General features: G+C 45.7%; 1 protein-coding gene across 1 annotated transcript in view; it reads right to left on the minus strand.

The window, feature by feature from the left end:
* The window catches only part of Fig4 (FIG4 phosphoinositide 5-phosphatase), a 115093-nt gene that overhangs the window by 10622 nt on the left and 82161 nt on the right, over positions 1 to 22310 (minus strand). Inside the window, exon 22 of the mRNA XM_038340597.2 lies at positions 20627 to 20713. Within this exon, the coding sequence (XP_038196525.1) occupies positions 20627 to 20713 (87 nt within the window). The remainder of the gene's footprint in view (positions 1 to 20626; positions 20714 to 22310) is intronic.

Here is a 22310-nt window from a genome sequence, read left to right on the forward strand (position 1 = left end):
CAAGGAGTATTTAAATGTGGTTTGTAAGCACCATGTTACAAACTGCTTAATGGCTCGACATAGACCCCCTACATAAATGGAACTGGGGCAGTGTGAGCAGCTTGCAGAGGCATTCAACATGCCTCTACCATGCTGGACTGGGCACAGCAAGCAGGCAGGGCCCTGTTGGCCCTAGCCATGGCTGCTTAGCATTAAAGAAAAAAAGCTATTCTGGTCAGAAAATAATTACAGATATACAATAAAGACAGATTCAGATGAAAAAGACCTCTAAATAGGTCAAAGTGTTTTTAAAATGTATGTAGGCTCAGGAGAGAAAAGAGAAAGAATATAGACAGTTATAAAAAGAAGTAAATGATTTTTTGAAAAAAGGTAGTCTTTAAAAAAGAATACAGAGAGTCATATATTAAAAGGAGTAAAGAAAAATAAACCACATAAAGATGGAATATACACAGAGAGTCTGAATTATGTATACTATTGTGTTTTCTTTCAATTTTTGACTGCAGAAAGACATTTGATTCTTGGGACTGCTAAGTTAAGTCAACATATTTACTTTAAAGGTATCTTGATTTTAAAATTTGGGTCTAAGGATTTGTTGCTTTGGAAAAGAGGTTCTTCTTTTGTTTCCACAGAGGATGAGAACTTGTGGAATCCTTCCAGACCAATGTGGTTTAATGGACCAAGACCTCCTGAAAGGTCTCTGTGAACCCCCCTCAAAAGAAAATACTTTGCTCAACAAAAAGTAGGAAGTAGTTTGAACAGAATTATGCCCATATTCCCAAATACTGTTTATAAATATTTGTTTACATTAAAGGGAGATATGCTATAGAGATTTTCACTGGTGTGGATCTTGGTTTACTGATACAAATTTAAGGTCAATTTTGTTATTTCAGTTCTTGATTAAGGTATTGTGTTTGTGCAGCTCATTTGAAAATGCAATGTATAATTAAGAAATAAAGGTTAATAGAGAGTCATCTGTAATAGTCAAGCTTCTAGTCATGTTAGTTAAGTTTTCTAGATATACAGAGATATATTTCAGTTAGACAGGTATTCTTCAAATCTTTCAGAGACCTTCAGAATATGGCATTTTAAAATGTTTTAAGAACTTAAGACTTCTCATGACAGTGAGACACATCTGTTCCTGGAAGCACCAAGCTACTTCAAGACGATGATGGGCATCAAAGAGGCTCCTTATGGAGTTTGCTAGCCATTTGGGCAAGAAACTGCTCTTGCCTGGACTGCTTGATGAACTGAACATGCAGGACCCACAGAGAAAAGACTGCTAAACTTGCCTAAAAGTGAGATGGCCCTTCAGGGTTCCTGTTTCATGAAAGAGTCTGCTAGACATTCTGCAGGGCACAGAAGAAAGTGACTGGCAAACTGCCAATATAGGCAGACCTGTCTTTGAAATTTTTTGCTTCATGGAAAAGTCTGCTAGATATTATGGGCTTGTAGGCTGAAGATGGATGTCCAATGGTACAGAAGAACTTTGCGTGACTGTCTAGGCAGCAAGATGTCTCTGTCAGTTCTAGAGTTTTGGAAGTTGCTTACAATGCACTTTGTATTTACTTAGGTAATATTATATCCTTTTGGAGTTTTTGATGGAGTTGAAGAATAGATAGTTATAGTTTTCCTTAGTTATGATAAAAGATAAAATAGATATATTGTAACTATAATTCTTGCTTGATAACTGTTTTGTTATATGTAATTTTACTATGTTAAAGTTAAAGCCTTCCTTTCTATTTAAAAAAGGGAGGAAATGTGGGAAGTTCTTCTGTCTATGTTTTGCTTTTATTGGTTAATGAATAAAGAAGCTGCTTAGGCCACTAGCTGAACAGAATAGAACCAGGCAGGGAAAACTAAATTGAATGCTGGGAGAAAAAAGGCAGAGTCAGGGAGACACCATGTAGCCACTGCCAGGAACAGACGAGCCGGAACCTTGCCAGTAAGCCACAGGCATGTGGCGATACACAGATTAATAGAAACGGATTAAATTAAGATGTAAGACCTAGCTCATAAGAAGCTAGAGCTAATAGGCCAAGCAGTGATTTAATGAATACAGAGTCTGTGTGGTGATTTTGGGCTGAGCAGTCGGGAACAAACAAACAGGCTCTTACTACACACATGGTGGAAGAAGATGGCAGACTCCCACAAGTCATTCTCTAACTGTCACATGTGCAATAGTGATATGCATGTGTGTAGGAACACACACACACACACACACACACACACACACACCCCAAATAAACAGAAAAAAACCCTCTTGTATTCTTCCCAGAACCCAACAGACATACTTATCTCAAAAGTATATTTTCACACATCTCCCAAGTGGGCAACTAAATAAAAGACCTGTGGCACAGCCACGCGAGGGCTGCTCTCTTAGATCGTCTACCGACTCCCTCTGTCTTCCCAGGCAGGCCTTGCTCTCCTTGGAGACGCTAGCCCACTGCAAGAGTCCAGATGGGGCAGCTCTTATCTCCCTTCCTGATAGCGTTATTTTCAGTCATCACTGCAGCATCTGGGAGCAGACAGTCTTTGTTATAGGTTACTAGGTCACGCGAAGCCTCCTGTGGGCCTGATAAAAGGACTTGTGCACGCCCAGAGACCTTGGACTTTTAAGCTCTACTACAACAAAGAGGGACAGACTGTGACAGGGAGCAGATCAGATTCTCCAGTACTGACTTGAACTCTCCTTCCAGCATACGCAGTTCATTGAAAAGCAAAAGGAAAAACAAAAAGGAACCCCCCAAACAAAAACCAGCAAGTCCAGACCCCCTTGGCATCTGGCTTTAAAATGTGACCATGCTTTTATTTACTGTGGCATTCACACGGTGCTTGGATTTGCAGCTGGGTCACATGGACAGAAGTATCTCTTTTGTATACGAGGCAAAGGTGATTGCATTCTTCGTGTGGCCAGAACAGCAGTGACTGTCTGAATACGGCTGAGGAGGCTGTTTTGGAGCTAGCAGATGCTGTGCCTGCTTGCAGCCACTCTGACAGCATGTCATGCAGTTCAGGGGATGACTCCTAGAAGCTTACTCTGCAGTTTGTTTCTCCTGCCTCCCAGTGATCCTGAAACCCCAGACCAAGTCACTCTCTGTTCGTCCCACTCGAGCAGATCACACTTTCTGCAGCTGACTCCTGCCCATCAGGGCCAGCAGGAGGGTAAAGTACACCCGGCCCCAGGCCTCTTATTGCTGCTGGAGCAGGTACATGGTTGTGGGGCGGCTCCCATTTTTTGGCAGGCGCACATACAAGTGGCAGTAACAGTACTTATATGCAAGCCACAGTCACTGGTATTTTTGATCTTTTTATGTTTTCTTCTTGAGAACTCTAAAATAAAAACGTCGTTTGTATTCTTTTACAGAACTTTTGGTGTTAGAGAAATGAGGAGTGATTTTTCTGACCTGAATCAGGTAAAACACTTCCACTTTACGATGCAATTTGTGAACAGAATGGCTTCCCTCCCATTAGCCGGACATGTATAAATATGAACGTGGCTTCTCTGCTTCTGCCATGCTTATTATGAATGCTGGGGAGGTGGGCAACGATATTTAGCTGTGTTGTTTTTGTGGGTTCTAACCAGAACATTCAACAGCTATTTAATGAGAAAGTGCTTGGTTCTGAGCCCTGCAGGCAGCAGCGGTGGGTTATCTTGCACAGTGCTGGTCTGTTCAGAGGGCGCTTTTGACAGCGAAGGACAGGTGGCATCAAGCATATGATGTGTTCAAAGGGTAAAGTATGGGGCTGCTCCTGTGCGGAGCTCTGTCCTCCCTCAGGGCAATGGGCCACCTCGGAAGCTCCGACCTTTAGGAGTTGTTCCTTTGCCCTTGCTCTCCTGGAGCAGCAGCAGGTATGGCCTGTCACTCCTAGAAATACTAACCAGTGAGTTGCAGAAATGGCCACCACGTCTTGCCTGTCATGTGCATGTGACAGACTCCTGCTTGCTTTTTTTTTTTTTTTCGACCCTAATTCCAATAAACTATTATTTAAGGGAATCTTAGGTTTAAAGAATTGCTGCACAGTGCATGGAGATTTTTTCTCTTTTCTTTTTCTTTTTTCTTTTCTTTTTTTTGCTATCAATGGCCTGATACCAGTAAGTTATCATCAGCTAGATCCCACACTTCATTCCCACCTAATGTCTTCCTTGTCCTGGAACAATGCCCAGGAGACATTACAGCCATCAGGACTCGTCAGGCTCCTCCTGTCAGTGATTGGCCGACAGCCCTGGAGAACACTTCACCTACATCCACGTAAAAGAGAACATGGTCCCCAAGCAACTGAAGCAGGGTAGCTGTGGAGCCATGAACTTTCAAGACAGAACAAGCTGCCATAACTGCCACTCCTGTGGCTCCCCTCAGCGCGTCGCTATCTAGAGTGGAATTCTGGGTGCTCTGGGTACATCAGACAACTGAGGAAAATCCTCCGAAGGTTCGGTGGAGCTCCCGCTCCCCTCTTGGCTGAACGGGAGACGGAAATGCACAATCAAACAATGCACAGATCTCTAAAACTCACCCCGGGGGTACTGGCTCTAGAAAGATGGCCTTGACATCTAGATTTTGCATCCTTTTTTTAAATAGAGGGCTTTTTTTTTTTTGAATTTAGAAACTTATAAAGAGAACATGGTCCACAAGTGGTATTATCAACATGAGTAAAACCATAAATGGAGAAATTCAGAGAGTAGCCCCAGTCCCAAATGGAGATAGAGTCCCCTCCCTGCAATCACATAGGGAACCATGTTCTGGAGACACTTGAAGCACTCAGTAAGTTTACATGGGGGTTTGAATAAGACTAGTCCCCACAGGCTCATATATTTGAATGCTTGATCACCAGGGAGTGGAACTGTTGGGAAGGATTGAAAGGATTAGGAGGTGCGGCCTTGTTGGAGTAGGTGTGGCCTTGTTGAAGTAGGTGTGGCCTTGTTGGAGTAGGTGTGGCCTTGTTGGAGTAGGTGTGGCCTTGTTGGAGTAGGTGTGGCCTTGTTGGAGGAATTGTGTGCTGGAGGTGGGCTTTGAGGTTTCAAAAGGCCACATCAGGCTTAGTCTCTCTCTCTCTGTTTCTGTCTCTCTGTCTCTGTCCCTCTCTCTCCCTCTCTCTGTGTGTGTCAGCCACCCCCCCCACGCCTGTGGATCAGGATGCAAAGCTGTCAGCTATTTCTCCAGCACCTTGCCTACCTGCATGCCACCATGTATCCCATCATGATGAAAATGAATTAAGCTTCTGAAGCTGTAAGCCAGCCCCTTAATTAAATGCTTTTCTTTATAAGAGTCGCCTTGGTCATGGTGTCTCTTCACAACAAGAGGACACTGGTTAAGATACCATGCTACTTCAGTATAACCAGATCTCTGGAACCCAAGACTTTGGGAGACAATTAATTGTGGTGAGGAGGATGCCTGCTCAGTACTAAAACTCAGCCCAGAACCACAGAGCCATGCTCCTACTTTCTCTCCTCCCTCCCACACAAACCAGTTCTAAAGCCATCCCACGGGCAGATGTCTGCATAGAGAGGCAGCCTCTGACAGCCTGGGGATGCCAAGACCCAGGAGGCATGAGGGCAGCTGGAGTGGGTACTGGGCCTATCTAAGAGGAGAAAGACATTCTTAAGGCTGACATCCATAAAGGGAGCCAGATGACTGAATGGAGGGTACCTGTTCTGGGGACAAGACTGGATGAGGGGTGCTGGGAGATTAATTACATACGGGGACTATCAAATGAGCACAATAACAGTAACAGGGGTCAAACGTCTCACTGCTGGGTAGGTGACCACTAGCATGGAAAGGGGGAAGTCTGGAATAAACTCTGGACTCTTTGTAATTAGAAGCATCATTACAAACCTAAAGATATAAATGTATTTTTATCTATAGTTGTAAAGATGTTGGATATTTATATGGGCAATAAAATAGATACATAGTAGGTACATACATAGTTCTGTATGCAGTTGTACATATCTGTGCACGTCAATGTGGCATATTCTGATTGAGTGGGCCTGTGAGCGGTGACCCTGCAGCGGCAATAGGTACACCTAGTGCCCATATCTTGACTTTAATAAAATTTTCCAGAAAAAGAATCAGGGACCCTCGGAGAAATGACTGATTTCAGGGCTAGGACAGGCAAAGAACACGATGAGCCCAAAGCATCCTGTCCCAGAAATCGGAACGCGCTCTTGGAAAGATGAGAACATGTCCAAAGGACACGGGGGCAGGCTGTAGCAACTCTGGTGAAATTGGGGACAATCTGACTAGCAAAATGAATCATGACAATGATGGATTATGTCCCACTGGATATAATAATTCAAGATCACATAGAAAAGAAAATAAACATGAAAAATGCACGGTCTGATGAGCAAAAGTTATTTCTAAAATTTGTAGGCGCCTTGCTAAAATATTCATTAATTAAAAGAGTAATTTCACAGTAGAAAAGTTCAGAGCTTACTACTTTAACCAAGAAATTGAAATGAACATTAGGAGTAAAAGTTTTCTGCCACCCGATGGGATGTAATGAACAGTCACATCATTGTGTAGTGTTTCTGCCTGTATTCATGATGTATCACAAGCCAACAGATGTTTACTCTGCTTTAGTATGGCTACTAGTATGGAACTAGCCCAGAATTTAGGAAAGGCCTCTTGGTTGTGGCTCAGAGTCTGTTGCCAACCCACTGGCCGTTACCGCCATCAACTCAAGACTCACCTACAGTTGGGAATCCGATACTCCAAGCTCATTGACATGGTTGACAAGATCAGTTTCTCACAGTTGGCAGATGCTTTAGCTTTTCCTGTGTTTGTGCATGAGTCTGCTCCCAACACAAATGCTTGCTTTCCCTAAACAACTGACCCAACAGATCACTTCCAACCCTAATCACTTCTGCTCTACACATTTGGGTAATAGTTTGGATTTTAAAACACACTCGAAGGCCTATATTTTAGAGGCTTAGGTTGCCAGCTTGTGATGTGGGAATCCCCTCTGTGTGCTGTGATTACCATTAGTGAAAAAAGAAACTGCCTTGGCCTGTTGATAGGACAGAACTTAGGCAGGTGGGGAAGATGAAACTGAATGCTGGGAGAAGGAAGGGCAGAGTCAGAGAGCCATGGAGCCACCGAAGACAGATGCTGGGAATTTTACCCAGTAAGCTACTGTCACGTGGGGATACACAGATTAATGGAGATGGGTTAAATTAATAAAAGAGTTAGCAAGTAAGAAGCTAGAGCTAATGGGCCAAGCAGTGATGCATACAGTTTCTGTGTGATTATTTCAGGGCTAAGCTAGCTGGGCAGCCGGGAAGAATAAGTAGCCTCTCCTTGCTACAAGCTTGCAGCCCTAATAGGAGGCAGCAGAGCCTTGAAGAGAGGTGTTATCTCTAGCAGGAGGGTCTTGGGTAGGCTGGACACATAGCGGGGCCTCTGAGACTCCAGCCCCTTGTTCCTGCAGCAGATCTGCTCTGCCACTGTAGCAAAAAACACCTGAGACAATTAACTTGTAAAAAGAAAAGTTTCTTTTGGCTCACAGTCTTGAGAGGTTACAGTTCATGCTCCATTGCCCTTTAGCATAGCAGAACATAATACTAGAGAGTATGGAAGAGCCATTACGGGGTTAGAGAAAAACCTGGTGCCAGGGAAATCCCCAGGGACCCACAAGGATGACCCCAGTTAAGACTCCTAGCAACAGTGGAGAGGGTCCTGAACTGGTCTTCCAACCAATCAGATTGGTGACTACAGTCAGTTTTTAGAGATGGAAGGCAGGGCACACCACTCTCATTGTCTCCCGGGAGCCTCCCATGGAACAGGCTCACACCTAAGCTCCTGTAAGGGATCTGGTGAGATTGGCCCCTACCCAGCCTTACCCTACCGAGCCTGACCCTACCCAGCCTTACCCCACCCTGCCTGACCCTACCTAGCCTGACCCCACCCTGCCTGACCCTACCCAGCCTGACCCTACCCAGAGCACTTGGACTGTGGTGCCTGCCATCCTATGCTTCTCCAATGTGCCAAGTCAGTTCTTGCCTAGGACTTAGTGTATGTTCTCTCTGCACTGCGCACATTCCCAGTCATCTCAGAGAAGACTCTCTTTAACTGGATCTCAGGTTAGCTCCTCCAAGTTATCTGCCTTGTGTACAGTACACAGCACTCAGAGGCAGAGGCGGGCCGAGCTCTGTGAGTCCCAGGCCAAGCAAGGCTACATAGGGAGATCCTGTCTCAAATAAACACAAACAAACAAAAATACACAACTTCAAACCAAACCAACCAAACAAAAAAACCTAATCTAAAATAGTGTCAGACCATCACTTGCCCCAACAACTCGCTCCCATTTCCTTGGTTTGCGTTTTTCAAGGCGTTTATTCCAACAGGAAATTGTCTTACTGAAGAGGTTGCTGGTTCACCCTGCATACCCTAGAACAGAAGGACCCTGAAGGACTCGGACCTTTCCTGTCTGCCCAGTGACAGAGCAGCACCTGGTATGTACTGTAAGTGCTTAATATAGATCTAACGAATAAACAAATCACCCATGTTCGGCTTCAAGCTGTTAATAATCCCAGCTCTTAGCCTTGTGGCTGTGAGCACAATAATTATACATTTTTATTATAAAATGTATAATAAATATTAGAAATTGCTTTTATTTCAGATCACATTGCTCAGCCTCAGACCAAATGAAGAGAGACCACAAGACTGCCACAGCAATGCGGCCTCCACCTGAGCCCTCTGCATAATGCAACGAATGACTCGCAATGGCTGAGACTCCCATCACCAGGGATAATGCTAGCGATTGCGAAGACTTTCTCTTCAGGAATCTTAAATCTTCATCCTGATACATCCCACTTACTGGTACCCAAATCAACTTAAAAACTCTGCTTTACCTCCCCATGATTCAAGCATTACTTAAGGAGATGATCACATGATTTCTAATCCTCTTCTCTGAGATAAGTGTTCTGGGCTATCTCAATATGAAAAATTAAATAGCACTGGGCATGATAAAGGGCTGCAAAATCCTAGTAGCCTGGTTTGAAAAAATAAAACCTCCCTGCGCATCTTATCTGAGAGCTACAGTCTGCGTGTCCTTGGCTTTCAGAGAACATTCTCATTTCTCAGGGCTGTCTTGCTCTCTCTGGAACAGACCGCTTCTCTATCTCGCCCTCTTTCTGGTATTGAGCGAGCAGGAGCGTTCGCAGCCTCCTGGAGCCTTATCATGTTCCAAACACATTTGCGCTCCGTATTTTCACTGCCGAATACGTTTTACATTTTAATAAGACGAGAGAAGACTCACACGATGTAATGGTTCACTAATGAGTTTTGTGGCAGGGGCTCTTTGCTGAGGGCATTAAACAATTTATTTCATGAACCTCCTGCTAGTGAAAGGCCACTTTTGATGGTCTGCGCCTTTGGGCTTTCACAGTGTTCTTGGTGCAGGAGGGTGGGCGGCTTCTGTGGGTAAGTGGACAGCGTTTTAGTGAGGATCTGCATCCTCCGCTGTGTCCTGCACGAGAGTAAGCATCAGCGGATATCCCAGAACAAAGGGGCGAGTGGATAATAAATGAACCAAGAAGTCAGTGAGCACAGCACTAGTGTTCCAGGCCAGGCCCTCACTTCACAGAGGGAGCCAGGGCTCAGACAGGCAGGGACACAGTTCATCAATGGCAGCTGTGGGACCACATCCCAGAATCATGCTGCCTTTCTTAATGGACACGTAGGCAAATGAATTGCCAGTTAACTGGCCAAGCATAAAGGGTGTGTGTGTGTGTGTGTGTGTGTGTGTGTGTGTGTGTGTGTGCTCTGGTGGCCTTAGTATATCCATGAACTCTAAACAACTTTCAGCCACTCACAGGATGCCATGCGGTGGCAGGGTTGGCATGTGACCCAGTTCTGTCCACGGGGACACAAGGACAGGAAGTGTGCTGTGCAGGCCCTGGGACCCCTTGTTCCTGAGTGAGAGAAAGAAGCACTGGCCTCTCTGAGGCTGCAGGGGGGCTGTGACGGCACCCCAGGACCACACAAAGCTCCTGAGTCCACTCTGCAGGTGGCCCTTCCTTCAACCTTTTAGGGAAGAGAATAAATGACATTAATGTTTGAGTCAGCTGAAAGCGCCCTAAAAGGCCCAGGGAGCTTTGGGAGAAACCCAATAAACAAAATACTTGCTTTCTTTGCTCCTTAAACAGGTGTTTGTTTGTTTGTTTTAAGTGTAGAAACAAATGAACACTTCTACCGTCAGCTAGGATTCTGTTTTGTTGGAAGGTGCATCCTAACGGCCTTTTAGATAATCCTGGGTAGTTTAGAGCTATCACAACAGAATCTGACAAATGCTTCAAAGGTTTGCAACATGGGACCGAAACTGTACGGACTGACAAACAGTTCACGCTTGCATCTAAAATCCACTGCTCTGTCTCGAACCTGGAGTATAGTTTTTCACCTACACATGATTTTTTAACAGCCTGCATTAAAATCCATCAAGCTCTGACAATCTTCCAGATGGCAGATAGCAGATTTTATTCTTACAGTATTAATCACACGTGTGAAGACTCACCTTTACTCCTGTCAGGGAACTCTGTACACACTCACACGTTCAAAACCAACCTGCTTTCCACTTGCCAATAACCCTGTTATTGGTAACCAATACTGTTGACTCTTTTCCTTAAAAGAAGGGCTTGTTCGCTAATTTTTGTGGCAGTGTACCCAAACACCCAGGCCTGGAGAACCAGTTTGCTGTCAGTCATTTCCACAGGTTCTGGAAAAAGTGTGTGGGGGGGGTGCTGCTCACGACTTAGACCATTGCACAAGTCCTTTCCCCTCAAGACAAGCACGCTACCGAGGAGTGGCCACACTACTTTATGTATTCCCCGTTGGTCATACACAGTCCCCGAGAGTCACGTTCACAGGCTACTTAACAATTTTTACTAATTTATCAAAGACTTACTTAAACATGGGTGCCATTTCTCCTGACGTTTTCATTCACCCTCTCTCCCTTCTGTCTCCAGTCCCCCGTAGCGAGTGTCTGAGAGCGGAGGAAGGACAATCACCGCTAGGCTTCACATCTTAATCTCAGTGCAAGGCCCACGCAGGGGCCTTGGAGCCCCTCCGGACCTGCAGACCGCTGTTTGAGGACCGGGGCTTTCCATGTCCTCCTTTTCTTCCTCTGGCGATGAGCTGCAGCGTTTCTACCGACACAGGCCACCGCTCACCGTCTGCGAGGTCGGCAGTCCCCTCCCTTCACAGCCCTTACCACAGCAGGGGCTGGGCTCTACCCACCTGGCTCAAGTCTCAGAGAAATGGATCTGAGGCTCAGTTTCATGGCTCGGAACTTCTGTAACCCGAGTAAACACCCAACTCTCTCTAGACTTCTAGAATTCTCCAGGCATTCTGGTTCTCAGAGGTGCAGGCACTCACGCACGCACGAAACTAATAGCGAAGAACATTCTGAAAACACCATCTTGGAATTCTCCCCCAAGCCTGGCTGTATCGTGAAGCTCTAGAAGTCATTAGAAGGCTAGAAGGCTTGGACAGAAATCAGTAAGTGAAGACTTCAGATGTTAGCTACTGAGAGCTTTCTCATGGGAAAGATCCAAGGTTCCTGAAGTAAGACGAAAATCAAACCAAAGGCTACAAGCACACAAGAATTCACTCACTAAACTACGCCTTCAGCAACCACAGCATCAGGACCCATCTTGCTCATGGTGTGTGAGGGAAGCCCCGTCTTGAGGCCAGAGAAAAATGCAGAGAGCAGAAGTGGCTGGCCTGGGAAGCTTCGGGTGTCATTTTATGTATAGTGCCAAAAAGACACATTACAGGCTCTCCTTCTTTCTCCTAGACATTTTCTGATGCTTCCAATATCACTAGATCCATTTTCTTAACTCTATTTTATTATAAAAAATAAATTCAGTTGAGCACACTAACTTTATTTTAGTTAAATTACTTTTTATTTTCAAACTATACCACACAGGAATAGCAGTTCAGCCGTTTATCTTCTGAAATAAGTCTCAACAGACTGTTTCTAAGAACAAATATATTCCGAAGTATGATACCTAAAAAGCTTCAATTTATTTTATTTTGACGTTAAGTAATGGGTTTCTAACATAATTATAAAACATAAAACAAACTGGTTGAGCAAGTCATGGGGACCCACCCCTAGACAAAAAATTACAGGCAGCCAAGAAATGCTCACAGAGGAAGAATTAGTCTTTTGTGGGCAAGAACCCAACATCAAGTGGTCAACTCTGAAACCATACACATATAAGCAACACTAAACTGACTCAGCAGGTTATACACACACACACACACACACACACACACACACACACATGTATGTATGTGTAGTGGCACTTCAAATGTATTTTAATAAATACAGACTGCCTTACAGACCAGGTTATGGTAGCACATACCTTTAATCTCAGAGGCTACACTAGCTGTCACAGAAACTGGGTAGTGCCTGCCTTTAATCCCTGTGGTGTACACCATTAACCCCAGCCCTAGAGAGGACTGTAAAACAGACTGTAAGACAGCTCTCGGATACACAGTCTCCTGAGATTTCAGGAGACAGGATCGCCATTTCAGACTGAGGTAGAGGTAAGAGCCAGTGGATGGCTGTTTTGCTTTTCAGATCTTCAGGTTGAACCTTAATTTCCGACCCTGAGTTTTTATTAATCATGCTTCACATATATAGCTATGCATTTATATGTGTGTATAACAATATTAATTAAAGACAAAGAAGCCATGAGTTTAGAGGGGATGGCTTTGGAGGGAAGAGGGGAAGGGAGAAACTGATGTAATTAAACCATCATTCAAATTATATTTTACAAAAAGAAGTCTACCTGGTCTCAATTACCTTTTCTTTATGGATAAAGGCAGGATACTTTTTATTCAGACATTTGGGGTTCAGCTGGCACACACAGAACAGAAACTGTGGCTGTAAAGTAGGTGTCACAAGGGGACAGAAACGGGTTTGACCTCACCTCGCCACTCCATCCTACTGAGATCGTAACACACGTTTTCTAATCCATAAAGTCAAAGTGCTCCATGTGCCTGGGAACGGACCAATGCGAACTGGGGAAGTGCGGTTCTGGGGTTCTAGTCTACGCAGACTGCTCACAGGACGTTAAAAACTGGTTACAATGTAGAACTCTGCCATTAAAAACCCCAACAATTTGCTAGCAGTAGGAAATAAAATATCAGAAAACGTGTGATCCATTTTACCCCACCCCACTAATGTAACAGTTGAGTCAACTAGCGACAGTCACAATTTCTCGGCAGAGAACAATCATGAGACACCGGCTAAGAGCTCTGAGCTGCAGAGTCTAAAACAGAAGATAAAGTGCAGTAAGATCAAAGCTTACAAACGTGGGTCACCATCTACCACACATTTCAGTGTGTTTACCTTGGCATTTCTCCCTCACAAGTGGTCATGTATAATATCCCTAAAACGGGTCCAACTACCTGCAGCCATGCACTATCCAGATTGAAACTGACACCACGCATCAGGTACCACCCTAGGGACTGGGGTTACAAACCAGACAAACTTGCTCTCAGCCAGCTTGGCCTTTCCCACTTGCTTCAGAATCAACCTGCCACATGCATCATCAATTTACTAAGGACTTCCTGTTCTTCTAAGAATGGGAGGGTAGCTAGAAGCATGGCTTTAACCATGAAAACATGTAACGGGTTTCTGATGTTACTCCTCAAACTTCCTTATGAGAGCATAAGGAAAAGTAGTAATAACATTCAAATATTAAACATGGGAAATTACATAATAAAAAAGACTTGCTGGCAAATTTTAAATATAATTAGGACTTAATGGGGTTGGTGCTTTTTTTAAAAAGGCATGCATAAAAGATTGCAGAAATGCTGAGTCACACTTAAGACAGTACAGCCATGTGTACATGTGAAACGAATGCATGCTACTGTCTTCTGCCCAGTGCACATGTGCAACAAATACATGCTACTGCCTTCTGCCAACACCATGTGCACGTGAAACAAAACATGCTACTGTCTTCTGCCCACATTTTCTCTTAACTAGAAAGACTTTCCCCTCAAGCTGAAGAAACCAAGGCCACAAGCACACCACACCTGGACACTCGCCTATTTGAACAATGGGAATGGGTATCAGGAAGGCACAGAGACACAAACACCCCATCTGCCCCAAATCATTCCACACACCCACCACATACAAAACGACTAAAAAATAACAAAACGCTAAACCATTACAGATGCGGTTCTTACATACAAAGCTAAATGTCCCACAGTAATATCCCTGTGTGGCCTTTCCAGACACCAAATCTGTTCCCCCAGTGCACAGTATAAAGACAGTATTTTGTAGGCTCCAACTATATCGTTAAACCATAATAAATTCTTTATCAATGATATAAAGATTTTTTTCACTTTAATGGGATGATCACTGATCCCTAGGGAAAAAATTAAAAAACACGTTATCTATTTACTGTACATCTTTTAAGAGAGAGCAAGAAATAATTTTTAAAATCAAGTATAGAAAAATCTCCTTAATTCCTGAGTCTCTTTAAAGCTTTTTGGCATACAAGCATGTCCTTTGGATGCCCTGTTACTTGTGGAAACTCACCAACTTAGCCCCAGATTTGCACCTACTGTTTCCTGGTTATCCTGGCAACACATGGCTTTATCTAGTCAACCACACCATGAAACCCCTGGGATGGCACACGCCTGTGATCCCAGCATTTGATACAGAGTCTGATACAGGAAGATCACAGTGGTGGCTAGCCTGGTTTACAAGACTGATACTGTCCCAAAACTAAGAAGAAATAACAGCCGACTCCTGTCCTTTTGTGTACTCCTTAGCCGCATAACCCCGCCCTTGGTACTGGGTACAAAACCTTGGGCTCTCTGCATGCCAGGCAGTGCTGCCCTTTGACCCAGAGCTTCAGTCCTCTTTTCACCTTGCTTGAGACAGGGTCTCACTAAGTTACATGGGCAGGCCTCGACCTCACCGCAGCTCAGGCCGGCTCTGAGCTTGTAATTCTCTTGCCTTAGCCTCCCGGAAGCCAGGATTATTGGCTATAGAGTCAGACTGTCTCAAAAAAGATACCTACACACACACACTAAGTAAAATGTAATAATTCTTTTCAGTGTACTCCCAAGCTATTCCTCTATTTTAAATACAGTTTAAATTTGTCCTTTGTGAATTTCATACATACATATGATACATATTGATTATATTTACTCCCCATTGTCCCCCACCAACTCTTCCTGGATCATCCCCCAAGTTTATGTTCCTCTGCCAATTTCAATTTCATTCTCTCTCTCACTTCTTACACTGGAGTCCAATTAACGCTGCTCATGCACTCATGGTGTCAGGCTATTCACGGGCACAAAGTCAACCTACCGTGGACCACACCCTTTAAGAAAACTGATTCTCCTCCTGCTAGCAGCCATCTACTGCTAGCGGCTCCTCGGCCAGGGGCAGGTCCTAGCGAACCCCTTCCTAACCACGCTGGGATGCAGGACTGGCTGCTAGCAGCTCCTCAGGAAGGGGCAGGTCCGAGTGAACCCCTCCCTAAGCACGCTGGGATGCAGGACTGGCTGCTAGCAGCTCCTCAGCTAGGGGCAGGTCCAAGTGAACCCCTCCCTAAGCACGCTGGGATGCAGGACGGGTGCAGTGAGAGCTGCTCTGGGCGCATGGCTGTGACACCATGTTGAGCCCAGAAGAACACTGTCTTGTCCTGGTCTCCCTAGACCTCTGGCTCTTACAATCAATCTGCGTGCCACCCCTTTGAGATGCTCGCTGAATCTTGGGGTGTGTGGGTGTGACAGAGATGTCCCACTATGGCTGAGCACGGCACAGACCTATCTGCACTTTGGTTGGTGAAAGGGTTTTGTTCTAATAGCTAAACAGAGAAGATGAAGAGAGGAAATTAATATGGAGGGAAAAGAGGAAATAAGATGAGGCCGAAAATGAATGAGAGAGGGACACAGAGAGATTAACTGTAACAGAAAACTACAGAAAAAAATGAGAGAGGGCTAAAGGACAGGAGGAAGCAGGTAGAGACACAGGGCAGAGGGTGGACAGGGCAAAGGTGGTGGGGCAGAAGATGGGGCGGGGCATCCGAGTTCCTTGGGCTGAGCCATTATTACCCATGATCTCCCACCTGTGGCGGAATTAGCTGACACATCAACCATCACTGCCTCTCAGCTGCTTTAACCCTCCAGTCTCTGAGGACTAGATCTGGTGTTTGGGAAAAATAATAACAAGTTACCCATGAAGGATAAAATGCTTGCTGGGAGGGAGGGGATTGGACAGGGTCCCAGGTATGGGAGAAAGGGAATAAACTTCATCATATACACGTATGAAACTATAAAAGGAAATAATAAATACATTTTCTACAAACGGAGATAGAAAATGATCCACAGAAAGCTAGATGCAATTTCTGGGGAGGGTGGTGGCCCAAGGGGAGGCCATGGGGAGCTACTGAAATGGGGTCAAGAACTGCAGTTGAGTTAATCCTGGCCACTGGGAAGAGCCTGCCTCCCCTTAAATGGCCGTAAGTGTCAGTGCTGTGAGTTATCCTTAAGGATCCAAGCCGTCTCATAAGCCTAAAACTTACTTCCTTACCTTGCATTACATTTCACCTTTCCTGCACTACAAGAATCCTAAGTCAGACAGCATCCACACGGAGGCTACACCTTGTATTTTGAATAAATGATGCATCTTCTTGGAATACACACACCACAGAGCAGCAGGCACTGAGAACACACATGTGCATCCTCCTGGAATGTGTACACCACAGAGCAGCAGGCACTGAGAACACACATGTGCATCCTCCTGGAATACACACACCACAGAGCAGCAGGCACTGAGAACACATATGTGCATCCTCCTGGAATACACACACCACAGAGCAGCAGGCACTGAGAACACACATGTGCATCCTCCTGGAATGTGTACACCACAGAGCAGCAGGCACTGAGAACACACATGTACATCCTCCTGGAATACACACACCACAGAGCAGCAGGCACTGAGAACACACATGTGCATCCTCCTGGAATACACACACCACAGAGCAGCAGGCACTGAGAACACATATGTGCATCCTCCTGGAATACACACACCACAGAGCAGCAGGCACTGAGAACACACATGTGCATCCTCCTGGAATGTGTACACCACAGAGCAGCAGGCACTGAGAACACACATGTGCATCCTCCTGGAATACACACACCACAGAGCAGCAGGCACTGAGAACACACATGATCATGTCTTTTTCCTACTACTGATTGACAGTGCAGCATGAACACTCCCAGAGCATTTGCAGGGGCGTGAAAATGATAGCAAGCTGGTTTTACACAGAGAGGCACACCACCTATCCTTACAGCATCCTAACTGCCAGGCACAGCAAGTCCCACTTGGGGTCTTCTACTTCAGCAAGCATCACAGGCACAGTAGCAAGGGAGAAAGGGACAAGGCTGAAAGGCTGGTGATGCTCACTTCTTTCACAGCTCAGCAAGGAACAAAGAAACAAGGGCAGACAGCAGCAAATGAGGGGGAAAGAGAAGAGGGGTACACCTAAAAGTGTTCAACAGGGGGCCAAGGAGATGATGAAGCCAGTGGGATGCAGGGGACCTCATACAGACTCTGGGAGCAGTGGGTAGGATGTGGGCTGGGGGTTAGTATAGTTCAATGAATATTTACTAAGCATCCAACTTAAGATGTGTTATAAAGATCGAGGAGAGTACAGAGTCAGGCTACCCTCTGGAGTAACCTAGCAGGTCTCCAATAACTCAGATATTTATCCCAGAAGTCTCAGTGTGACTGTGCAATGAGGATGTGTGTGTGTGTGTGTATGTGTGTGTGTGTGAGAGAGAGACAGAGACAGAGATAGAGGCAGAGACAGAAAGAGAGAGAGAGACAGTGAGACAGAGAGACAGAGAGAGAGACAGAGACAGAGACAGAGAGACAGAGACAGAGACAGAAAGAGAGACAGAAAGAAACAAAGGTATAATTTCTTAACATGACTCAAGAGAAACATAGTAGAGACGTAGGAGACATGGGTATCTACAGACCCTGGTAATGCTACAAGACCAAAGTGTGGGCTGTTAATACTAACAAACCACCATTTCTACTCCAGGGGTTAAAAAGGCAGCTGCCAGCTCTAAATGTTTATAGCTAAGAGGCAGATTTCATGGGCACCAGAAGCAACTTGGGCAAGTTACATCTGCACTTACTTCAGTTTCCCACTCTGTACAGTGGGCATAATAAAATCTACTTCCTCAGGTTTCAATGGGAATTGAGTCAATACAGGTTAAAGCACATAGGACAAGAGGCCATCTCACACTGAATGGACAGTAAAAAGGTGACGTCATTCTTCCTGGTTACCAGCCATACACTCGGGGCTGTGAGTCAGAAAGCTGCCATACACAGTTTGTGTATTGTGCTGGCAACCCAGACAACTGCCCAGTGCAGGTTTAGTGTGAACCTCTAGTCACGTTCTGCAAGGTCTTGGGGGAAGTATCTAGCTGTCCCATCCAAGTTTCTCTATCTGCAAGTTAGAACACCTTCATGCCGTGGACTTCTTGGAAGTTTTTATTAGTGAAAATATATTTAACGTTTGCTATTGTAACTTCTCTCTGCTCTAGAAAATGAAAGCTGGGAGCCTCAGAAATTCAGGAAAAATCAGGGTTGAGCAAACACAGAGGCACGTGAACTTAAAGTGAGCTTATCATTTTAAACATACTGGAACCTAAGCTGCAGGAGAGGAGGCTTCAAGGCCTCACAAAGGCCTAGCTTCTGCTGGTTTGGGCACCGTTCTAGAGATCTAAAAATGAACCGTTGATATTTTCAGAACCTGGTTATGGAGTTCCAGTTTAAAGGGCACACACACAGCCCTCTGCAAAAACACGCGTGGCAGTTGCCATGACAGCAGAAGGCAGCACCTACCAAGCCTTTGTTATCCTGCTGAAGATGCTGTACAAAAACACGCTCATGGGAGACTCTTGACTAATTGAGTGGGAAAGGTTAAAATACATTTCTGGATCCACACGGGTTTCGCCTGTGCCTGGACTCAGGAGAGCATGCTGGTGTATTAATAACTCAGTAGGTAGTAAGTAAGACAAATAACATATCTAAGGCTGAAAAACAAGGAAGATCTGTTTGTTCTTTTCCCTTTGTCATCGTCTCCTAAGAAGCCATATCTTACTAATCTAACGGAATGGTCGGGGTCACACAATTTAGCCACCCAAGTCTTCTGTCTCACTACTTTTGTTCTTTGTCTCGTTGATTTCAACTCAGATTTCCAAAGGTTAAATAGCCATAGTGAAGAAAACTGGCTTCTGAGTTCATAGGCTTCCCCTGCCTCCAAAATAGAGCACAAGAAGAGAAAAGACACAGACGGGAGGAAGAAGGGAGAGACGGCACCTCCAGGGGCGTGACGGCCCTACCGCATGCTCTTCCACTCATCAACCGCCCACACCTGGAGCAACACGCTGTGTCGCCCCATACCGACTGAACCAATCAAGTTGGCTTACAACAGGGAAATGGGCATCTCCTAAATGCCAACAGTGCCAGACGCTGCCCATCCAAGCCACCTGAACCCCCACCATGGCCCATCTTATAAAACTCAACCGAGCACGTCTTCTCTGAGAGCCTCTCCTGGTCACAGCCCCACGCTTCGTCCTGATTAGCAGTGGAGATGACCACAGTGGCTCCTTACTACACACGTGTGTGATCTATGCTGGCTCCCATCTTGCCACCCTACTTGGCAGCAGGTGCTATGCCTTTGCAGATGAGGCACCTCAGTCGCGTGGTATTTTAGATGTATGCTTACGGTAACATCCCAGCAAGAGGTGTGACCTGAATACAGGTCTGTTTAGTTAAGAATTAACTAGTCTCCTGTTTAACGCCCTCCAAGTTATTGGCAATGATAGGATCATGTAGCAAGAAGAGCCTAATCCACCCATGCTCTAGAGCAGGGGTTCTCAGGCTGTGGGTCGCGACCCCTTTAGCGATCACATATCAGATATCCTGCATATCAGATATTCAGCATATCAGATATTTACATTACAATTCATAACAGCAGCAGAATTGCAGTTATGAAGTAGCGATGACATAATTTTATGATCGGGGGGGTCATCACAACATGAGGAACTGTATTAAAGGGTCACAGTGTTACGAAGGCTGAGAACCATGGCTCTGGAGGCTCTTGTGGTAGACCTGAGGTCTCCCAGGTAGGGGTAGGGTTCATGAAGGGAAGTCAAGGCGTGCAGTTCCACCTCTTCTCTGCCATATCCAGCACTGTCCCTAAGACACAGTTTTCAGTAAAGAAAGTGGCAGGAAAAACGCTTTCATGTGTGGAATTATACTAAGCTGGTGACGTGGACATGAGTCCTCACACACGCCCCACGAGTGGCATGGACAGAGATTTCCTAAGGATTTGATAGAAGGCCAGTGAGACAGCTCAGTGGGTAAAGGCATTCACCACCAAGCCTCAGCATCCAGTTCAATCCCTGGAACCCATATGGTGGAAGGAGAGAGCTGACTCCTCCGTGCTGTCCTCTGACCTCCACACGCGTGTTGTGGTGCATACAGGCATGCACGCACACACGCACAGACACACACATGCACACACCAAAATAAACAAACAGTTAAATGAAATGTAAATGTTTTCCAAGTTGTATCTAGTACTTACAATTTTATGACGCCGTCTGAGCACCTGGAACACGGCTGCTGGCTGCTCCTGTCCTGTTTCTGTTGACTCTGGCCCAGTTGAACAAACCTACAAACACAACGGGCGAGAACAAGCTAAAGAAGGAAGCCCCTGCAATGAGCCCATGGCGGTGTGGCTGAAGTCGCCCGTGCATTTCCATTACCAAAGTGGGAAACTATACAACAAGGAGTGCAGGAGCAGGGGGCTGGACGCTTGCAATCAAAGAAAAGAGGCCTGCCCTGAGGCAGGGGAGCTGCTCAGAGTCCAGAGCATTGACACTGTTTCCTCAGGACCTAACAGTCCTCTCCCTTCTCACTCCCAAGCATACTCCAGCTACTCCTGAGGAAAACCCTGCCAATCAAATACAGGAAGCTGATGGGCCGCTGCCGCCACATCACCTCTCCCCAGGAAGGCTGTGCAGCATTCACACAAGCACTAATTCAGACTCCTGACTGCAGGTGGGCCATTCCACACACACCCAGCTCCCCTCAGAGATTCGGGGTGCTCTGTTCTCCTGTTCCCATGGGGGGTGACAGGGCAGGATCAGGAGCCTAGTTCGTTTCTGTTTTTCTGCCATTTAAAATATTTTCCTTTGATGACTACAGATAATCTTATTTATTTTTCAGAAGCTTTCCTGAAGGCCCAGTACTATAGGAGCAACAATGATCAGATTCCGGCAAAGCTGCAGACAAACGCCCTAGAGCTTGCTTTCATCTGACAGTCAGCGATGAATTGTGTCCAGTTTTGGGAAGGATGGAGGATATTATGTAATATCAGCTACACACATTTAAAATTTCTCAGATAAAAATACAATCACTGTCACAATAAAAAATAAAACATGTAGGGCTGGAGAGAAGGCTCAGTGGGTAGGAGCACTGGCTGCTTTTCCAGAAGACCTGGGTTCGATTTCTAGCACCCACATGGTAACTTACAACTGCCTATAACTTGAGTCCCAGGGGATCCCAATGCCGTCCTCTGGCCTCCTTGGACACCAGGCAAGCATGTGGTACATGCACATACATGCAGGCAAAGCAGTCATACATATAAAAGTAAAATTATTTAATTAATAAAGGAAAAACATTATGGCCCATGTATGAGGCCACATGGAGCAGAAAGTGTCCAGGTTTGGTTAGGAGAGCAAATCAAAACACAGGGGGAGGTGGAGAAAGAAAATGGAGCAGGGCTCAGTGGGACGAACAGAACCAGAAAACTGAGCGATCTGATGGCTGCAGCTCAATGCGAGAACAAGTGGGGAAACAGGCTGCAGGCCAGGGCCAGCTGTGCCCTTTCCAGTGCCCTGAGTCAGCTGTGCCCCTTCCAGTGCCCCAAGTCAGCTGTGCCCCTTCCAGTGCCCCGAGTCAGCTGTGCCCCTTCCAGTGCCCCAAGTCAGCTGTGCCCCTTCCAGTGCCCCAAGTCAGCTGTGCCCCTTCCAGTGCCCTGTGGCCCTGATTCAGCTGTGCCCCTTCCAATGCCCTGAGTCAGCTGTACCCTTTCCAGTGCCCTGAGTCAGCTGTGCCCCTTCCAGTGCCCCGTGGCCCTGAGTCAGCTGGCTTATAAGCCATTACTGTGCACAGACTGCAGTGGGCGCCAGTTAGCAGGTGCAGATCTGGGGGTAAGAAAGCCACCTGACAGTTTAGGACAGAACTACACAGGGTCTTTCCTGGCT

Source organism: Arvicola amphibius, chromosome 8, assembly GCF_903992535.2.
Source record: "Arvicola amphibius chromosome 8, mArvAmp1.2, whole genome shotgun sequence".
Lineage (NCBI taxonomy): Eukaryota > Metazoa > Chordata > Mammalia > Rodentia > Cricetidae > Arvicola > Arvicola amphibius.